General features: G+C 41.6%; 1 protein-coding gene across 1 annotated transcript in view; it reads left to right on the forward strand.

Annotated features, from left to right (window-relative positions):
• LOC109467929 (neurobeachin-like) overlaps nucleotides 1-21,639 on the forward strand; it is a 144,644-nt gene that overhangs the window by 116,497 nt on the left and 6,508 nt on the right. The window contains 6 exon segments of the mRNA XM_019766085.1: nucleotides 18,466-18,583; nucleotides 19,551-19,653; nucleotides 19,837-19,952; nucleotides 20,177-20,289; nucleotides 20,976-21,116; nucleotides 21,465-21,584. Of these exon segments, the coding sequence (XP_019621644.1) occupies nucleotides 18,466-18,583; nucleotides 19,551-19,653; nucleotides 19,837-19,952; nucleotides 20,177-20,289; nucleotides 20,976-21,116; nucleotides 21,465-21,584 (711 nt within the window).

Here is a 21,639-nt window from a genome sequence, read left to right on the forward strand (position 1 = left end):
AAACAAGTGATTCTATTACTTGTATTTGAGTGGACAAGTCAGCTTTTGAAAATTGAGAACAACTCATCCTAAAATGTATGGTGGAAAAGGCTGGAGACTCTTTATCTCAGATTCAGAATACACTTTGTATTTCTTTGAATGGTAATAGGAAATATTGTCAAAATCTTAATGCTTTAAAAGCAAACTACATGTACTTGATTACCACAGTAGTTTCCTTGTTTCATATCTATATATGCTTCTATAGTTTCTGTTTACGTCATTTTTCCAGAGATTACCTCATCTTTGTGCAATTCTGACCGATACAGTTAAAAGCATTCATAGCCAGCACAAGGTGTGGTGTGTTATAACCATCACAGCATTCTAACTGACCACAATTGAATTCTTCAAGGTATTGTTCAATGGGGTCTTCAGGAGGAATATTCTAAACATTCCAAATGGCCTAATAACTATTGACACTCGTGGTACGTTCAACATCTGGCTGGTATATGGACTCCTGAAGTGCATAATTACCAAAACATATGTACTGCTTAACATCAAATACTTAATGGGAGGGGTCCAATTTTAATGGAACAATTTTTTTACATCCAAAATGCAGACAATTCCAATAGAATTTTGAATATCATACAAAAGCAGAAAGATGAAAATGTGCTCATACTGGAAGTGCTACTGTTTAAAGATACTGGTATTGTATATCAAAAAGCTTTCTTTTTCTTTTTTAATGAAGATAAATCTCTTACCCCTCCTGATATTTGATGATAAACAATGCCACTTCCCTGTCCCAGATTTTGGAACCTGAGAAAAATCAAGATAGGAGAGGAATTTTATTCCTTCCTTTGCCCCAGAGAATGGCCGCAGGCCCAGTTAAAGGTGAAAATATTTTCAGTATTACTGGGACAGATATCGTGGCATAAGCTGAAAATGATCGCTGGAGAAAAGGTCTAGCCAGGCCAGACAGACTTGGAGCCGAGATAAGACTTGGCAGTAATGTCTTGTATTCCCGCGAATCAAAGAGGGCCTTTGGCCTGGTTTCATACCCGATATTTCCTTCCATGGAGAGCAGAGGTGCAAAGGTCCCCAGCAGTCTAGGCTTGCCTATGTGTGATATGACAGCGTGATCAAAGAAAACTACACCAAACATCTGTTTTGCCTAAAATCAAATAGCATAAATTTTGCCCTTGCCGTAGTCAGTGGTCCGCTGCTGGAGGATTGAACCCTGGGACTCCAGGAGGCTCTTGGCAAGGTCTTCAGATGGCGCAGAAATGTCGGGGAAAATCTAGCACACATTCCCTGTCTCTACGTGATGCCGCATCCTGATCATTCTACTTTGACATATTGTATGAAAACACAAAGAAACAGAAGCGGTATTGGGGAGGCTGCTGATCAATGCTTCCTTGCATTAAACAATCCCGAACACTTGTCCAACCCACCTTTTAGTCTATCAAGCCCCCCATCTCCTTCCCACCACTACCATCTTGACTTCATTTTTACTCAGGTCAGATACACTCCCGATTTCTGACCCCTGCCCCAGGATATAGCCGGGATAGTGCACAGGACTGTTCTGACTTAGATCCTGGAGAGACGCGCGGTATGGCACAGAGCACTTTTGGCCCGGCTTCCAAAGCGTCCCTGTTCACCTGAGCTGCTGGGGCCTCGCCCTGGTTGGCATTACACAAAGCCTACACAACCACATTTGTCAGACCTGCCACATCCAGTCAGCAGTAACACAGGCTTGCTCCTCCTGATTAGTCTGTTTGTAAATCATTTAGGAAACGTGATATTTGGATGGTAGCTTGTTTTAATTGGACACGGGTCGCCCAGGTTGACCCCCTCAAGACCAGGGAGACAGGAAGGGTGGTGTAATCACCATTGACATGTCAATACTTGGCATGGTTCTGTACCAAAAGGGCAGCTCAAACTGTTGACCAAGGAATTTTGAAAAGTTTCAGGCCAGCCAGGCTCGCAGGGAAGTCCTCCCCTCTGATTAATTACAGTCAAACACAGGTGGATTCATGTTGTTGTAGAATTCCCAGGTCCTTCCCTCCACTGACAGCTTGTTTGGGAAGTTGTTGGAGGTTAGACTGAAGCAGTAATGACAACATGTAACAGAAGATGTCATCTGATGAGACAGCAGGAAGTACAGCATAGCTTTGGCCTGCTTGTTGGACCAGATGCTGCATTTGCTGCAGATAGCAGATCTCTTTAAAGATATTGACCAAAGATTTAGGGAATTCTTATGCCAAGCAATTCAAATAGTCCCATACAAATGTTTAAGGGTAATGTACATGTGTCCTGCTAACTGTATCTGCCTAAAGTCAGGTCTGACCCTGCCCTTGATATTTCATTTTCCCCCTCAGTTTTGCCGGACATCAAAGTCTCTCTAGAACCTTGTTCCTGCTAATTCATTTGTACTTTTTCCCACATACAGTTTGATAACTCATTTTTCCTAAATATTCCATCCTCCTCCTACCTGATATTGACTTGATGTGCCTCTACCCACACGCCATTGCTCCATCTCTCCCACTACCTCCATCACTGTCATAACCTATTGGACATCAGACCCTTCCCTTCTCATGGAATCTGACTCCTCCATACACATCCTAACCATTGCCATAGTGCACAGTTGTCTGTTTGCATTTCATTTCCTATTCCATGCGCAGGTTTTAATGATTTTGGATAGAATAGAGAGGGTCCTCACATGAAACCAGAATAAATCAGCATCACCAACAATAACGGCATTGTGCCGTCCCCTCCTCATCAAGTTAAAAATTCAATTCAACATGCACTATTGAACTTTCCAAACAATTCCTTACGTGATCATTCCGCACGATTTTGTATAAGAAGTCGGCGGTAATGCATCGATTGAGAAATACAACATGGCAGCCCAATCCGTACGCGGGGGCTCGGCTCCAATCCAATCGATGAAAAGGGAAGGAGGGAGAAAGTGAGACGACTTATTTGATTACAGCGTATCTTTCAATGTTTGCACAGGATTTAGTCCACGAAATCTGATGAAGCAGGCAGACATTATGGGCAAATGAAACAATCTAAATGTATTAAGTGTCATTTTTTGGTGGGACATAATCGCATAGAAATGCAGAATAGGTTGCAGCAGTAGTTTGGATTTGCAATTATGTCATGAAATGGGTGGGAGGGGAGAGTAGAAGTCCAGAGGGCAATGGTGTAGGGTAGAGGGGCCCCTCACTGCTACTTTGATGCTAGATAGGTATTCTCACTAGAGAAAATAATTGCACATTAAAGTTAGAAAGCATTGCATTCGATGAGGTACTCTGTAGATAGACCTGAGTTTAAGATCATAGCTTATAACGAGTAATTCGCACTAATACCTCTGTAAAAGAAGTTGGACATGATTTTCCTGATTTTATCATAATGTCATGATCGTTCCTCGTGTGACTATTATTACATTCTAATCTGATGTATGATATTGACTACAATGACTCATATGAAATACAAATGTATCAGCCCCTGATTAGTAAAATGAGAGAGCCACTTGTTAAGGTACAAATAAAACTAATATCTCTAACATTCAGTGTAAGCATCACAGTTAAACTGTCAAACTATCAGCCAATCTGGTAAAATGTAGCAGCAGGTGTAATGTGGAACCAAGTGTTGTAACTCCTTTTATAAACATTGCAGCTTTGAAAAAAATTCATGGGATGTCTCGTGAATCTTTAACTTTCGTATAAACTAGTTTGCGGTTTGGACCATTATATTCTGTATAGCTGTTCTGCAGAAACATTTCCATATCCCTGCTGAATCTCAGCATCACCCTCTCGGTGCCTGTTCATGTGCGCTCGCATCCGCCGTCCTCTCAGCCCAATTAGCCCTCTTCTCCCACCCTGAATTACGAGCGCCAGGATCCATCCCACACAAATCAATGTCCTCCATTTGCAATTAGACGACAAAAAGTCGTGCTTGTCCCCTTGTTATCCCACTCGAGCCCGGCAAGAGCTCGTTTATCAGCGCTTGGTTCGCGGCCGGATGAGTAATGGCGGAATAATGCGCGTGCATCTGACGTGTGAATTGTGGGCCCAGCCACTGGAAGGATAGACCGTGGTTCATAAGGCTGTGGATTGTGCTGCCATGTGTGTAATAGTGTGGTGTAAAGTCATCGGGGCAGACATTACACACTAAAGAGGAAGTACACATGTACAGCTCCCTGTGCCCCTGGAGTCTTTGATACCAGCTGCAGGGATATGTAATATCGGGTAATTAGAACCGAAGTGGGGAGGGTGGCAAACCTCAGCAAAAAAACTCTTCCCCTAACCAACCACAGCTGTGCATAAAAGTAAGGGAAAGTTACGAGGCGGCCATCATTTTTGCTTCGCAGAGTTTTTGTGTATCCTGAGGTTTCTTGTAACAACAGACATTCACGACGATTTTGTTAGCATCTGTTTCGTGTCTCGCGTCAGTCTTTAAAAAAGAAGAAGACTAAAGCTGACAGAATATTCGACTCCTGAATATTCAGACCGCCCATCCGACATCTCCATTTTGTTTCCTCCATGAGTATTGCAGGAGGTAACATGAGAATGTCGCCTGCTATGAGGAGGGAGGGGCAGGATCAAGAACCTCCTGCTCTGCCAACTGTCGGCACCCGTTATCTTGTTGTTATCCTATTTGCACAGCATAAGCCCACATTGTCATCTGCAATATCCATTTCTGTAATAACATGTTTGGGCGCCCAAATCCCCTTAACTCAGTCGTTGGAGTGCAGCAGAACCGAGGGATTGGGATGGAGGGATTTTTTGTGGCTGGATAGATTTTCCCAGCTTGCAGAATTTCCCACATTGGTGTGTGTATTTTGTGTGTGTCTCTCTAGGCATGTGTTCAGTGTTATACTGAGAGGGAACAATGTGGCACCAGGTATCTGATAACCGTCACACAAATCATGCCCAAAGAACTATGGCCGCGTCCTTGGGTGAATAGAGAGACGTCCTTTTTTCTGCAGCGGGTTCGGAATTGATTTTCTGTTGATGATTGCATGATGGACTTGTCTTTGGCATGCTTAAATGAATGACTTGACCAAGGTCTTACGTGCATCTGTGTATCGTTACACGTAATGAGTGATAAGGTTTCAAAACTAAGTTTAACCCTCCTTGGTTTTAGTAGCTCTTGGATGCAGTTGGGAAAATGTTACTACCCTGTGACATTCTGATTTTCGGGAATACTCATGTAGACTTTTGACATCTTGTCTTTTCCCTTTAGGTATTATTTGAAAACTAACAAAGTACTTCATGAAATAGCCTAGTAGGCATAATCTATCAGGACCCAAAATGCGGTCTTTGACAAGCTGGTTGTCTTGACAGTAGCCAGGTCATCTGGTTAGCCTGTACAAGTGACAACCAAGTTGCACTGTTGAGAAACAAAAGTCTGCACAGTGTAGATGCAGTTGTATCTGTACATGATACGACTGCATCTTCTTGAAAACAACAGATCTATCAATCACCCAGGGTTTCTTATATTCTGGACCAGCTCCGTATGTGATAAAATAATGGAGGTGTCAGCAACAACATTCATTTGCAAGATGTGGCTTAGACCATAATGTTGTCTCAGATTAAAAAGAGGTGCAAAACCCAGAGGCCCTTGCAATTGGGTGGTTGCTTCTAATACACACATGATTTATACATTAGATGTTGTCCTATCCATTAATCCAGACAGATGCCACCATCTAACAACAAATAAATAAATAAGGAAGCAGATAAACAGTTTAAGTGCTTAAAATCCCCCATATGTGAAAGCTGCTAAGTGGCATTTCCTCTTGTGGAACAGATTGTTCTACCATGATGATGTAGGCGGAGGTCTTGTTAGAACAATGAACAAGAGGTATAAAATGTACCCAGCAATTAAAAGTCCTCTCGGCTATTTCATGTAGCTTTCTGAAGTCATTTTTTAAATCTTTATTGCGGGTACCACATCGCAGACTTACAGGGTCTGAATTTGGGTATTTACAATCAATGCGGTTTATGTACTAGCAAGTCATTCTTAAAACATCAGACAACATCAATATCTCTTAAGGATATTACTATTCTGATATTCTCTAGCAATCTGTAGCTAGTCTCAAACGAAACAAGCATTAGAACAGCAATGAATGAGACTTCACAAGTGCACATTAATTTTTGCATTCTTTCTATTAAAACCATGGTAGGAATCTGACCCTAACTTGTTCCATTATATTACCATTATGGAGCTTGTAGTAGCTTGATTTGATAATTGTGTATATTGACTATGAGTGTGCCTGAACATTTCGAAGTGCGTAATGGGTATGGAAACGTTCTTGTCATTTTCTATCTGTGTTTCCTTCTAATGTGAGCAGATCAATGTCAGTGTGGAATCAAACTTAACATTGATTCATAGGCCCCCATGTACTTGAACATGGAATTCTCCAACAACAGATCCGTTCCTATATTAAGATAGATAGATGTAACCTTTTAAGAGTGCATTCCTTTCAAGTAGGCATGCATATTTCATGAAATCATGCTATTAGGGAGAATTCTGACCTCCTGTGGCACTTCCTGAAACAACAGTCATGTTCAAAGTCATCTCTTCATCTGCAGAGCCATTTCCGAAGGACATTGTTCGACTATTAGGAGGGGAAAGTCAAGAAGGATTGCCCTTCACCCTCGATTCAGAAACATGTGCGTGTCTGTCAAAACTACATACATGTACATGTTGATACACGCATCTAGCTGATATACAAAGAAAAAGATGTTCTTCAGATCAGAAGATGACAGACCTTCAAACTTATATTTCTACACACCTTTGTGTATCATCGAGTACATGTACAACAAATTGTCATCAGTATAATAGTTGGTTCATACTGAAGTACTGCACAGGTGACACAATTTCAAAAAAAAGTATTGATCACTAATCAGTTCATCAGCTTAGACATGTGTTTATGTGATTGGAATGTACTGATACTATCATGTGATTAAATGTCACGGAAACCAAATGGGCTCCCTTCTATATCCTACTACACTATTAAATCTCATATTTCTAACTAAATCATGATTTATTCCATCCTCTTAGCAAGGAGGCTTAAACCATCTTGTTCTTAGCAGTCCAATCCAATGAAATACAACCTACAGCTTTGGATTAGTGACTAGCATGCCGGATGAGAACATAGACTCCATTTGGATAATTTTTTCCTAAAACCTTCATTATGACATTGACTTCAGGTCTAGACTCTGTGTCTGTTCATGAATAGTTGTCTTTGCAACCGATGTTTGACTTTAAAAGAACAACCACAAACAGCAACAGCCTGATTGGCATCTTTACTACAGGTGATGAGCACAGGTTCTTTATGCCGGTGGCCTCTGTGACAAAGAGACTCACCAGACAGTCTAATCCTACCACCTGCATCATAACTCTTACAATAATAGACTGTTGCGTTGTGCTTTATCCTGTCCTCCAAACCTCCATGCCTCCATCACAACTATTTAGCCTGTGGAATAGGGAAACCTTGGGTTGACCAAACCCATAATGACACCCGTATTCTATGGTAGCCCAGACTCTTTGTCCTGGTTGCAAGTCATGTTAGGCTGGTCTATTCCTCAACGTATTACATGCATCAGTATCGTTTAAGGTTAAAGGGAAACTTTTTGCTTTTCTAGTTTTTTTAGTGAAAATCCTCAGACACCAATTATTTTTTGTCGCCGGAAGCCCGTATCACAGGTGTAACTTTGCATAATGTATTTCATTATGCAAAAAATTGTTTTATCACTATCTAAATTGTTGTGACATTGCCAGACTTTCACAAGGGGAAACAGTTCAGGAAACAGTAGGGGGCAGCCCTGCCCCTAGGCCTCTTCGCTAGAGGTAAATTTGTGGCTCCCTGGATATCGTAAACACAACCTTACTTCAAACAAAAAACAACTGCTTGTATACGTTTCTGACTTAACCTTTATTAGCACAATGAAGTAGCCGTTTGGCTACCGATTCTATATCAGGTATGGGGTTAGAAAGCAGGGAGAAGGTTCATGTAGATGCTGCAAATTGCAGAAATTGTCAAGCAATCACATTTTCTTTGTGTAGCAGTGTATCGAAGGAGAAAGAATCATGTGGATGATGTATCGTGTTATGAATCAATGAATAAGAGAGCAGTTGAGTGAACGAAGAAAAGGTTAATACCACCTCTTGTCTTCATGACAGAGACAGAGTGGCCTCCATCTGATATGCTATTAAAGTTTCCAACCAGCCGAGTTTCTTCATGACTTAAGGTCAGGGGAGCCGTTTTGTATTCGGAAAATCATCTGCTCATCCATAACATACAGACCTGGCATCAAGGAAAATAAGCAAGGAAATTTCTCAACGTCAATTATTCCTCTGGAGGTGTCCACCTCATATTTTGCCTGGGGGGGAGACATCCATTATGTCTGTTTTTATGCCTCGTATCGTACAACTTCAGCATCAAATAAAGAATATCATTATTTAGGGAGTGGCTAAACATGCACGATTAGTCAGGAATGCAGAGATTTCAAGAATGTTCCATTTTTTCCAACTTAGGTTCTGCCCATCCAAACACACCTATGTTCTGACACCACTATGTTCTAAACGCCCCTATGTTCCAACATCCCTACATTCTGAATATGTTGGAACATAGGGGTGAATTAGAATGGGGGTTAAGGGTGTCAGAACATAGGTGCATCAAAACATAGGGGTGTACCCATAAAGTCTTAATGAGAGGATCTTTGGGGAAGGAAGGAATTAAGAAGGAACCATTGAAATTTTCTGAAAAATCAATGCTGGTATGCCTGATATTATAAAGGATCAAGGAAGAGTCTGATTCTTGATGTTCCACAGTGGCAGTCTTCTACCTACTCTGCTCCTCCCCCTGCCCTCCCAGGTACTGTAACTCTACTGGCTGAAACCTTGCCAGTCATCTGTAGTGCAGTACCCCCAGATAGAGTTACCCAGCACTGTCTCAGGCCATTCCAAACTACAACCTATCAAACCCCTCAGCAGGATGGCAGGGCCCTGCAGCATGCCTGCCGGCAACATCCAAAACTTATTGGGTTTCACCCATGTAATGAGATTAGCCTCAGCCAAGGCTATTACATTTTCCACACTTTAATTATTAAAACAGCCATTAAGCCTCGAATTGTGTATTAAACATCCCCCTGCAAAGGGCAAAAATTATGGAATCTGTTTCTGTAGGCAATGAATTTTTGGATACACTGCGTCGCCATTAGTCTGCTTTAATCGATTGATGTATCTATTGGGGGTTCTTCCCAGGTTGCAGCGAATGCGAATATTCGGTTTTCAATTTTACGAACAATCTTAATGGCTTTTTCGCAGATCCTGATGCGCTCAGACATGCATCTGATCTTGACAGTTGACTCCCCCGATGTGTGAAAAACAATATTCCCTGTTAATAATTCTTTTTAAAGGCATTCTTTTGGGAATATATCATACTTCCACTTTCCCCTTTCACATGCTAATCAGGGGATGCAAATTCCTGTTCCTTCTGGCTGGTTTGATACCAAAATGATGAAGCAAAGTATCTGATGCGAAAAGGCAACCCAATTAGAAACTGTGAAATATCAAAAGGACATGGCGTGTCCATGTTTCTGATAGATAGCGCACATTTCCATAAAAAGGTGAAGAAGCTAGGACTGAGGATGATAAAGCACCGTCTGTTGTGACTGTGGGCAGAGTCAGTTGAGCAGAAATAATCCTACATGTCGTTAAACCCTCTCGCTTTCACACTTTCATCAACGCTGTGGTAAATTAGAAACATGAAACTGTTGTCGAACCGACAGTCCATAGCAGGCTCGGCTTTGTTCGTGTAATAGATACAAAGAGGGTCCTTTGTGGGTTACAGTTTATTCCCATCCCTGTATATTAAAATATTACGCTTGCTTCAAATGCATAGCCTTGCCGTTCCAGTCATGAAGTTTGTCTGAAAAGTCCTTTTGTGCACTGAAAGAAGCTACGGCGCCTGCAAAAATGGAGCAGGGACGACGATAAGTACCCTGCAGCAACACCCACACATACACGAACCCAACCTACTTTCAAGAACACCATTATACCCCATAGTTTCCTCCCAGAGAAAGATGGGTCAGGGCATATTGATGGGGGCAACTCAATCCAATACATGTTAGATGAAGTCATTCCTCAGGAAACACAATAGCGCTAATTTTTCACGGCCTCCGCTAAGATCTTTTTGAAGGTGTAACCAGTCATCTTCTCTGGAGAGACATCCCCTCTCTAGATCGCATCTTGAGGACCATCAATCTTGAAGTGTGTTATGTTTGGAAAGTCGCGGCGTGAATACTAAGTGCGCAGCCCATGCCGTAAGTGTTAACTTGCAGATCACAATCTATCTATCTATTCAAAGTTTTGGAAACATTTCTTTGCGCCAGCACGGTGATGGGGATACATATCTTGTGGAGGATGAAGATGCAAGGTGATTGTGGCGATGGTTCCTGAATGCACATCGCTCTTTCTTAGCACACTGCAGACTTTGAAAGAGGTGCTTCAAGGATTTGAGTTTTGCAAATCATTTGGAATGCAATAATCTTGGTTACCACATTCAGGAATATAGTGGCACATTGATGATGGCAAGCAACACATACATTTCAGTTTCTTGCAAAGACCTCACAAACAAATGTTGCCATTGGCTTGACTATAAATGTATCCATTTTAAAGGACATTGAGACATTATTTCCACATCCCCTTGCCACACTTTAGCACCATAGTCTCGTAAACCTGTCATTATCGTAGCCCTCCTTAATCTTGGATTGGGAACACATTAACAAGTCTCCCTTCCCCAAACGATTTTGAAATGACTTGTCCAGAAGAAATAACTTCTTGTTTATAACAGCAATTTAGTCTGGGGGTAGCCATGATAGATAGGAGTATAAAGGTGGCAAGGTTGTTTGTTGGAATGGGACTGTGAGCGAGATAAGTTTCCAACGATTTTCAAACGGAGTTATGGCGTGTGACCCATTTGGATGGAGTCAGCACATTTAGGGAAACGTGTTAGACGTTCAATATCGCAGCTCGGATACGCACGGCTCGTCCTGCTGATTGAAAGCGTGATACAGAGACCAAGATATATGTGCTGGAGATTTACTCGTACATGCAAGCGCAGTCACCTTTGCCTGGACCCGGCACGGAAGCAGATATCGGAATTGCTGAATGTGCGATAGGGCCTGCATCAAGGTGACGAACAATCAACAAGCCTCTTAATAATTTACATGACCGCCCAAATAGCATATTTTGAACATATTCTGACACAACCGCTCCAATTCATATGAAAATGTGCCCTTCGCGTGAACTTCTATAAAATGGCAGTGCAGGAGAGGTTGAAGGTTAGGTGATAGCAAACCCCCCACCTCCCCAGATTGGTTAGCTTTTGATGCGGGGACGATGAATTACCATTGTTCGCTCATTGATACACAATTCATCACGCCCAACTGTCAACGATGTTATGCCTTAATATTTTGAGTGAAATTAGCCCCCTGAAAATGCTGACATGTTATAGGAAACACGGGATGATGGATAACCCCCAGCGGGGTTGTACGCGTCTCCAAAGGCTCCGCGCCGATATTGCTACATATCCTTGCTTATCATTTCACACTCTGCTTCCCCTACTTCTAATTTTGTTGCCAAAATTGCCACCTAATTGATGCGGCAGGAGGAGATTGCAGGTGATGGGAGTGTCGCTTCGATTTCAGAAAAACAAGGAAACCCGCCGAACTGGAAAGACGATACCTTCCACCTACACATGCTAGACAAGTTTCAACTTGATACAATCCAGGATCATAAAGTTCACGAGGTGGATAGCCTTAATAGCATTTGTACCTGAGAATACCCCATTGCGATGTAATCGAGCACCATATCCTTCCCCTATCTTTGGACCCCTTAATTGTCAGCGCAGGGACTTAACGTGACAAAACGCACTCGCAGCCCTGGGGAACAGTTTGTAGGCAGTATCTGTGCTTATAACTAATGCATGAAACAGTGCAAATCACTTTGGCTGCAGCTCAACCTCCAGGCAGATGTTCCCGATTTGGGAACTAAAGCAAAGTTCATGTTGGCTGATCTGCAAGGACTTAGAGCTGCACAATGAGTGTCAAAGTTGTTAGATGAGGAGTGCATGGATTTCAAGATTACGTGTGGAATCAAACATTTTACTTCTGATGCGATAGAAAATATTATGACTTTAACATCTTTCCTCTTCTGCTGCTTGCTCTTCTCCTGACGATTTGTGTGCTCTTCTGAAAAGGTGCCTTCCTCAGGTTTCAGTCGATTACTGTCCTTCTTGACATTTGACTTAATTCTTCCCCTTGAAAGTAAGTTAGGATTAGAATGTCAGGGAATATTGAAGACAAGCGTGATGAAGGACAGGTCTGCTCAGTATTAGGGAGTATCCAATCTCTGCATCCAACTTCTTTCTCTGTAAGGGTGATGCACTTGACTTGTAATCATATGCATATATGTCTTGGCACAGGAATGTGCCATAACCTGGCATAAAACAGAGAGGGTCTGTCTTATTCCTGTAACAGTTCTAGATCCCACATGAATGTTTGACTTGGGTCCTGCCAATATTTAGTTCAACTGTATTCTTTCTGGGGGCAGAAATGTCTACTGTGTATCAGAGCAATTTTATTTTTTTTTGTGAGCTGTCTTGCAGTTCTGGTGAATATTCAAGTTTTCCAGTTTGGATGAATAGATTAGTTTCTCACCTTCAAGCACTTTTGGGTACTGAGATTCAGACTACACCGTCCATGCTTGTTCCGTCAATGGTCAGAAGTCCCTCTAACTTCCTTGATTCAACTTTAAAGGTATCATTTCCTCTCGTGGTGAAGTTAAAGCACTGTTCAGATACTCAGATTCACATTACACAGTCCTACTTGTTTGACAGTTGTGCTGTCAATGGTCACAAATCCTTTAAATACTGAAGTACTGCATTTCTCTAATCCTCCCACCCAAGAGTGCCCTCCCATCAATCCCACCATAAAACAATCTCCACACAAATGGTGCTAATTTTCCATCACTTTTACAGCTGCTCAGAGGGCCTCCCGTGTACTGTAGAAAATTTGTCATTGGATATTGATTGCAACAGTAATAGACTTTCGGACTAAAGCCCTCAACCGTCTGATTTTACCATTTATAACTGGGGTGTCCTGTGAATTGACAGCCCGTAGCTTGCTGCTTGGTTATGATTGACACCAGACCATTGATCATGTCGCCTTGTTGGCCTGAAAACTAATTCTGGAAAATTGACATTTGGTGATTCAAAATTCTACAAACCTCAATGTCATAACAATAACAAGCTGTATTTCTTCTTTGTGTTGATGAAGGACAGAACTCTTCTTAAATACACCCTAATAAACTTTTGATTGTACTGAAGAGACTAAATAGTAGATAAATCTTGTCTGCTTTGGATCTTTTAACTAATTCAAGGGAAAATTTCCTATGTCATCTCATTTTTTCTATCACGTGTGCTTTTGAGCCATTCATTGTCTTCTAGAAGAACGGTTCGAACCTGACAAACTTTTATGAGGCTGTAGCTAAAGTATGTGGTAAATCATTCTACAGAACAGTACAGTAATTGAGAAAACCTTTTGTTTCTATATTAGATGACAAACTCGTCCTAGTGGGTCATAATTTCCCACCAATAATCCTGTAACTCTAGTGGGATTTCTTTTTTCCTGAGTTAATGAGCCGGTACCCTGTTGAGGGGCCCTCCCCCTTTGTGCTCATGCCCCCTCTCCAAATGTGCTCCATCCATCATGGTCCTGTCTCTTCCCTGTGACAGACAGGTGTACATAATCTCCCAGCAGATCTTTCTGTGGCTGCAGAGATAGTATCAAACTGGCCAGGCAGTATCCATTAGCTAGACAGTTTATATTATCACTACAAAAAAGTATGAGTACAAAAAAGAGAGCTCGATAAAAATGCCTAAGAACGCGCCAAAACTAAGCCGAATCCTAAACCTCAGCTTGGAGAGTAAGGTGTACATGTATGTAGGTGGGTTAAAATTATGGCTAGGAACACAACTACAGCTCAGAGATTTGCCTGGTTTCAGGCTCTGAATTAGTTTAAATAGGTTGGGTTGTTGGGCTGATTTCAACAGAATAGATCCTGCTATCACAGGCTCATGGGATAAGAGTGTCGCAGTGCACTGTGGGATATAGGGGGGGATGATGATGATGAGGGGGGGAGAGATACCATCTACATGTATCTTATGATAGTAGGCAGAGTTAGGGATAAACGAAACATGTTAGGATTTCATTTTTTTGATATGGTATTTGGATTGGAACTTACATCAAATTTTTTCAGACATTTCAGAACAGATGGTTTATAGGCTCTCGACTGTGATACCAGTGTAATAGGAGGATAGCCCCAAACTCCAGCCACCTCCCCTGTGCCCAGTCATCTGTAGCCTGGCCAAGATGCTGGGGTGGAAGGTGCCTGCTTCCCAGCATAATGGCCATATCACATGTGGTTATACCACCTATATATCAGCCCTACGCACCACCAGTGCGCCGCTACCATCTGTGCACGGTGTACTGTTGCAAAATTTGCCTTTGTGTGGAGCTAACAGGATCATTCCACCTTGTAGGACACCCCTACCCCTCTCGGAGGTGTGCAGGATCAGTCTATAGGTTTATTTACACTACCTTGCACTCTTTGTTGTCACGGATACAATGTTGGGAAACAATTTACAACTTTCCTTGGCAAACATCTTTATCACATTGCTAATACACAGGAACAAATCATATACTAGTAATTGGATACAGTAGTTAAAATTGTTTTATTTGGATGATAATTACTATTATCCAAATAAAACAATATTAACGATTGTATCCAGTTATGGAATAGGAGCATCACATTCTTGAGGAGAACAAAGAGCTCGCACTAGTACATCTGCAAGGTGTAGGGTTGCCAAACGTGCCTTTGTACCTATAATGGGATCATTCCACCTTGTGGGAATCATCCCACCACACCGGGCGAAGTTCAGTGGAGGAAGCCGGTCCTGCCGAGACACCCTGGCGTCAGTATCCGGCTGGAGAAGAGACGTTATTGTGCTCGCCGAGTGTGGCGGAGAGAAAATATGAAAACTCTGATAAAAACGGTACACATAGGGTAGCCAGGTTCAGTTGCTTTGTTCACCTTTAATTAATATTTTTCAGATGATAGCACCCATGTGACAAGGTTCAGATATATAGATGTTTAAAGCTCCAATCATACTTGATTGAATGCAAGAGGAGTATAAGACATCTTGAACCTTAGTATGATATGCAAATGAAAATCCACCTGAGGAGATAATGCTAAATATGATTATCTACTGGTTCATGCAAAAATACATCCTTGGGAATACATGTACATGGTTATTTCCTTCGTTGATTCAGGACTATATCAGTTTGTCATCTTGTAAACAAGTGACCATAAGAACTGCCCAGTTACAACATACTGTTCTTACCGTCATGTCCAAACCTTGACTGTATGTACCAGACCCATATTGTACTCTCATCAAGTCATGGTTGACTTCCATCTACAAACAGGGATTTTTCCACACGGTGGGGGGGCAGACTTTCACCAGGGTGCTAAGTGCTCTTTGATATACCAGACACTCAAGTGGCTTATGATTTGTGGGGCAGGTTTCTGCAGGAATTTGGCCGGAGATTCCTGTAGTTTGGTCTGTCACAGCGTGAGTGGATCTAGTGGGACTTGAGGGAGCTGCGGGTCTTGTCTGATACAGATGTTGGGATTAGTTTTATTTGCAGGTCCATTTGTTCTACATGTTGTGATGAGGTTATGGACCTTCTTTACTGGTGGGATGGTATAACTCAGATATCAGGGGTTGCTATAGTAGGGGTGGCTGTAGTGGTTCTGCCTTTCCATCTATCGTAACACTACGAGTAAGTAATGTCAAAACTGTTGCATTCTATTGATTCCTTGTACATAACAAAGGATACCTCCTACACATTGCAGCATTGAACTTGAAGCCAAACTTACATATACTTTATGTATCAGGGGAAGTGAGCTTCAAAAGTATTCTTAATTCATGTTGCAAAAGTTTGGTCTGAAGTCTTTTACACATATAGTAGTTTGAAGAGTATATGCTTTAAGTAGTAAATGTTTGTTTTAGACTTCTTTCACAAAGGTATACATATATGTATGTGTATGTCACATAAATTGATAAAACTATACATTTGATAATTGTGGGGAAATATTGTTTTCATAACCTTGACAACTGAATTTTGGCCCAAATCGCACTTCCTGCAGCATGTGGTGTTGCTGAAGGTCTTGGTCCAAATCAGGAGGAGATCTTAGCAGGATTTCTGAATCTGATACAGATTGATGGTCTGAATGTGACAGGGCTACCTGCATGAGTTCTTCAGTCAAAGCTTTAGATTTGAAAACCATTGCAAATCAGCAGACACAGGGTCATGATCACGAAAGTTTGTCCAAAGTTAAAGTCGACCTGTAGCCTAGCTTCATTGTTTTTTTTAATCACAAGAATGGAGGTACACCACATACACAAAATGTGATCAGTAAGCCAAGTATAGATTGCATCACCTTGTCATGTGACCCCACCTTGAACTGTTGCCGACAACAACATCGCGACTGTCAGTCATATTGCACCTGCTAACTCATAGCATATCCAACCCCTGGGGTTTTGTGAAGGGATTGCTCACTCTGTTGCCAAAGGAGGTACTAAGTTGGTTTTCTTGCAAATGTACAATGTAGTATACTTTGTTGACTGCCTTTCACAGAATCATTAAAGAGTTTGCATACTTGTTTTGTATCATCGTTTTCTCCCAACTTGGTGTAGTGGTCTTTTAGGTTGGATCATCATTCCTACCTTGTCACTCATGTAGAAATTGCAAAAATATTGAACCTATTGATTGAACCCATATATTCTCTATATCTATACTATAACATAGCATAGCCTGTCCAGAAAACTCTCTCCCCCCTCTTCGCCTTTAGTTCTGAAAGACGAAGCTGCCCCCTCCTGGTTGGTCAGGTTTTTTGGACTATGCCAGTTCCCAGCGGGGGGTTTGCGTTGTCTGGTCACCTGCGGGGCTGTCTGGCCTACCCTCCAATTTGTAGCCTTGTGTCTCAGCCAGCCTTTCCAGCTCTCTCTCGCCTTGTCAGTCCCCTTACAAAGGGAAACAGTGGGAATCCTGCATGGAATCTGCAGTATTCAGGATAATTTCAGATGACAGATTCCCCCTGTAATCGTTTATTCCAAGTGGTTTTACCCTACCCCTCAGAAGGTGGTTAACCTCAGAGAGATTTCTTGGTCACTCCTCAAAGTCGCTGTCCGAAGTCTTGATGTTACACTGCTAGAAAATTCATGAGACTAAGTAAGAGAACCCTGGGGCTAAAGTGAGCAAGATGCTGAGGAAAAGTCTTATTTTTTGGCAAAGTCCTAGTGGTTAAACAACTTTTATCTTGCATTGTTGCATCCATTGTACGTTTGTCATATGCTTTGTGAGTCCCGACATGAGGTGTCTCAGAATACAGCAGGCCACAATGATGGCACAAAATCACAGGACGCCACTCGAGAGTCGCCGGTGCTTTGAAGTTCACTGTCGCGATGTCACAAAGGTCTTAACCCTTGACCTGAGGCTACAAAGCAAATGAGACTTCATTCCATGGAAAGTGGAAAATTGGGAGTGAAGAGGGGCTACAAAATGCCTCTAATTTGCATCTGAATAAAGTGATTGTCCGGCAGAGATACGGTCCTCGGGTTGCACAGACTGTTCTCCAGCCTTTCACGTTTGTATCAACAAGACTGTTACGTGTGCTGGACAGCCATTGTGTGTATGGTCTCCATTTGTCCTGCCCAGATTTTGTTTGAACAGACATTGTGTTCAATGCATACACCATATATTTTCACAGCCTGTCACTTTTACTCCAGTTGTGTTCCTAACATACCTTTGTGTATACATGTACAAACACACCATGAATATATACATGCATCATAACACTCACCAAGATACAATGTTAAAGTCTTCCATGTGACAACCAACAAAACATGATTTGTGTTCTCCACTTGGTACATGTATCTTCATACTCAGCACATTCATATCTGCCTGGCATGGGAAAATATCCATTTATGAGTATACCCACTGTGAAGGTATTGCCTTTAAACTTTTGTAATAAGTTTGTTTTGTCTAAGAGAGGTGCTATAAGCCAAACACCACTTACAGTTGGAAATCTGATACAAAAACGTATGTATATGCAAACTGCTGAGACAATCCAATATTGTTAATGTTACAACAAAGTTCAGCAGGTTAAGACCTTGTAGTTTTGGATAGAATCAGTAGGTGGCCACGCAAATGTGCCATCTCATCATCCAGTCAGCTACATGATCAACTGGTACAGATAAATTTGTGAACAATTCATATACCAATATAATGAACATGTGACTGTCGTTTGAATGTTGTTTATTTGTTTATTTACCTGTTCTCTTGTGTGTTCCAGATCTTGCTGTACACAGAGAGCATCCATGGCAAGTGGCACTTCCACGACATCGTGGCCATTTTCTCACGCAACTATCTCCACCAAAGGACGGCGTTGGAGATCTTCTTTGCAAACAGATGTAAGAGAGATGTCTGAAAATAGTTATGGCCAAATTCTTCTTTAGGTAACATTGATGATGATACCTAAAAAGTTCCAAGAAAGCCTCCATATACATACATATTATATGTAAGGCCACACCAATTTGATTTGTTGGTTCTTGGATTTTTCAGAAAAAATATCAAGCAACAGGGGAAGAAAATCAAAACAGAAACTTCTTATCAAACCAATGCATTGACAGACAGAAAAAACTGTAACAATAGAAAGAAATGGAGCTTTCTTCAACTGTTTGGGCCAAAATATTAGCACAAATTGGAGTTGATCAAGAAACCTCAGAGTCTATATTTGCCAATAAAAAAAATGAAGCGGGCAAATCTGAGAGCCAATTAATTAGATTGGTATGGACTAATACATGTTTTAACTAGGTTTAAGTATGTTGTTATTTTCCCGTTGCAAAGTGTGACCTTCCCAAATGTCTCCCCTGTCGGCCTTTCCCCTTCATTCTCCCCTGCTGGTTTGATTGACAGTTATGGCAGACTGGCCTTGTGGGTTTTTATGGGGATTAGCGCGGGTGTTGGGTTCCGCAGTTTCCATGACAACCCAGCACACCGTAGGTGCCAGAGGTGACATCGTGGTAAATCACTGGATATCAGATCTCATCACTCAAAACAATCCAGCCATGACTGGGACACAAGCAATGTCACAACAGTGTCATCTTCACTGTATTGCACGAAATCCTATTCTTAAGCACACTTAAAGCGTGTGTAAAGGTTCTGTTCCTTCCCTCTCGTATACCTTTTAGGTGCGCTTTAAGGTGTGCTTAAAGATATGATTTTGTGCAGTGCTCGATTGTTGTTAAGGAAAGAAAAACAGTGATAAAGGCAAGGATTGGGGAGAGATTTCCCCTAATCTACTGTGAAATATCACATAGCAGAAGTATATATATATTCCATATTAGAATTAATGTTTGCCATGTGGATGTTTTGCAGCCTCCGTGATGTTCAGTTTTCCTGACCAGGCCACAGTCAAAAAAGTGGTGTATGCCCTCCCTAGGGTAGGAGTGGGAGTCAACTATGGGCTGCCACAGGCCAGGTACTTATCTTATTTTCACCCCATGTTAAAAAGTACTACCTACTTAATTTATGGTAGTCTGGATTAAAAATTACACCACAGGATTTATTTGAACATCTCTAAACAACTTGATTTTTACAAACAACACTTGATTGTCTCCATCACAAGTAAGTGTAATGTTGATGTTTGTTTGTTTGTTTGTAGGAGAGTTTCCTTGGCAACACCAAAGCAGCTGTTCCGTATGTCGAACATGACGGCCCGCTGGCAACGCCGCGAGATCTCCAACTTCGAATACCTGATGTTCGTCAGCACGATAGCTGGTAGGCATACTGATGACATTATGGAGAGAGTTATGATGACTAGGATGCTGTGAATGTTTTAAGAAAGAAACAGTTTGGAATGCTGTGAATGTTTTAAGAAAGAAAAGGTGTTGATGGATGTGGTTCAACACTTCCAGACTTTCCTTGTATCCCCCGAATTTAGAAGGACCTGCTGGTCTCAAAAAATGTTCATAGTGAATGGTATGATTGTTTGTCTTTTCCAGGTCGAACATACAATGATCTGAACCAGTATCCGGTGTTCCCCTGGGTACTGACTAACTACGAATCAGAGGAGTTGGATCTCACGCTGCCGAGCAACTTCCGCGACTTGTCAAAGGTCAGAGTTCATATCTGAAGTCATACAACTAACAGACATCATCCAGGGATAGACTGTTCTAATGTTCTTTTGGCTGTTCCAGAACAAGCATTAGACTTCTTTGAGTATCAAAGAAAACCTTTGCCAAAACCATGTAGTTTCCTCTTTGGCCTTATCAAATAGGAGTGGACCCATCTTACAATGGCAGAAAATCCTTGCAGAAATAGATGAATTATTTATTCAAAAGATACCTCAATATGTAAATCCCATCGCTCATTGGAAAGCTCAGAGTCTTGATTAATCAATGTTTCCATGACACATTGGTGTCTGCCATCTTTCTGTGCGAGGTTTACGGTCCCTTAAGGCATGCATTACTTTGCTGAGTTACGAGATCTAGAATAGAGTGCCAGGACCAATCTGTAGCTGCAGTTCTTATTACTTCTGATAGAAGTAAATACTGCAATGTGGGGAAAGTATAAGGTAGTGTAGTTCATAGGAATTCAGCTAGGTGTCATCAGTGTGTGGTAGACTTCATTGGAGACTATTGACTTCTGTGTAAGTTAACTTTATGATGTTTTAGCCTAGTAGTACATGTAGTTAATCCAATTTTGCAATGCTAATATGCCCTTTATGATAAAATAATAACTTCCTATATCATAGCATTAACTCAATCCCACAAAGCTAATCTGCCGTTTATGATGATACAGCCTGTTGGAGCTCTGAACCCGAAGCGCCGGTCGTTCTTCCAAGAGCGGTACGAGGCTTGGGACGACCCTGATGTTGCACCCTTCCACTACGGGACCCACTACTCCACTGCAGGCTTTGTCCTGAACTTCCTCATCAGATTAGTAAGTCTTAAACCTATGAATAACATGCTGCTAAGCATCAGGCCTGTAATTGTGTGTCATTTTGGGATGACACCATCACATGCTGTTGTACATGTACTGCCTAAGTATACTGAGTTACTTAAAGTCTTTGACAAAAACTAGTTGTTCACTCCTATAAACTTGATCCATTGTTGTCAGAGTAAATATAAACAGTATATTGGTGATTGCTTTCATTCATTGTTTTCTTCTATTGTTGTTTTGATTCTGTTCTTTTTCTTCTCGGGTCACCTCATGTTGTGACTCTTCTGTGGGAAAATATGAACATTAATACAATGGGCACCTCTTTTTTACTCCCCCCCCCCCCCATAGGAGCCTTTCACCACAATGTTCCTGAATCTTCAAGGCAACAAGTTTGACCACGCCAACCGCACCTTCTCTAACATCCTACAGACATGGAGGAACTGCCAGAGGGACACCTCAGATGTCAAGGTACAGGGACGAGACAGAAAACTTAACTTGCAGTATTTTTGCTAATGTTTACACA

This window comes from Branchiostoma belcheri, unplaced genomic scaffold (genome assembly GCF_001625305.1).
Source record: "Branchiostoma belcheri isolate BF01 breed outbred unplaced genomic scaffold, Haploidv18h27 scaffold19, whole genome shotgun sequence".
Classification (NCBI taxonomy): domain Eukaryota; kingdom Metazoa; phylum Chordata; class Leptocardii; order Amphioxiformes; family Branchiostomatidae; genus Branchiostoma; species Branchiostoma belcheri.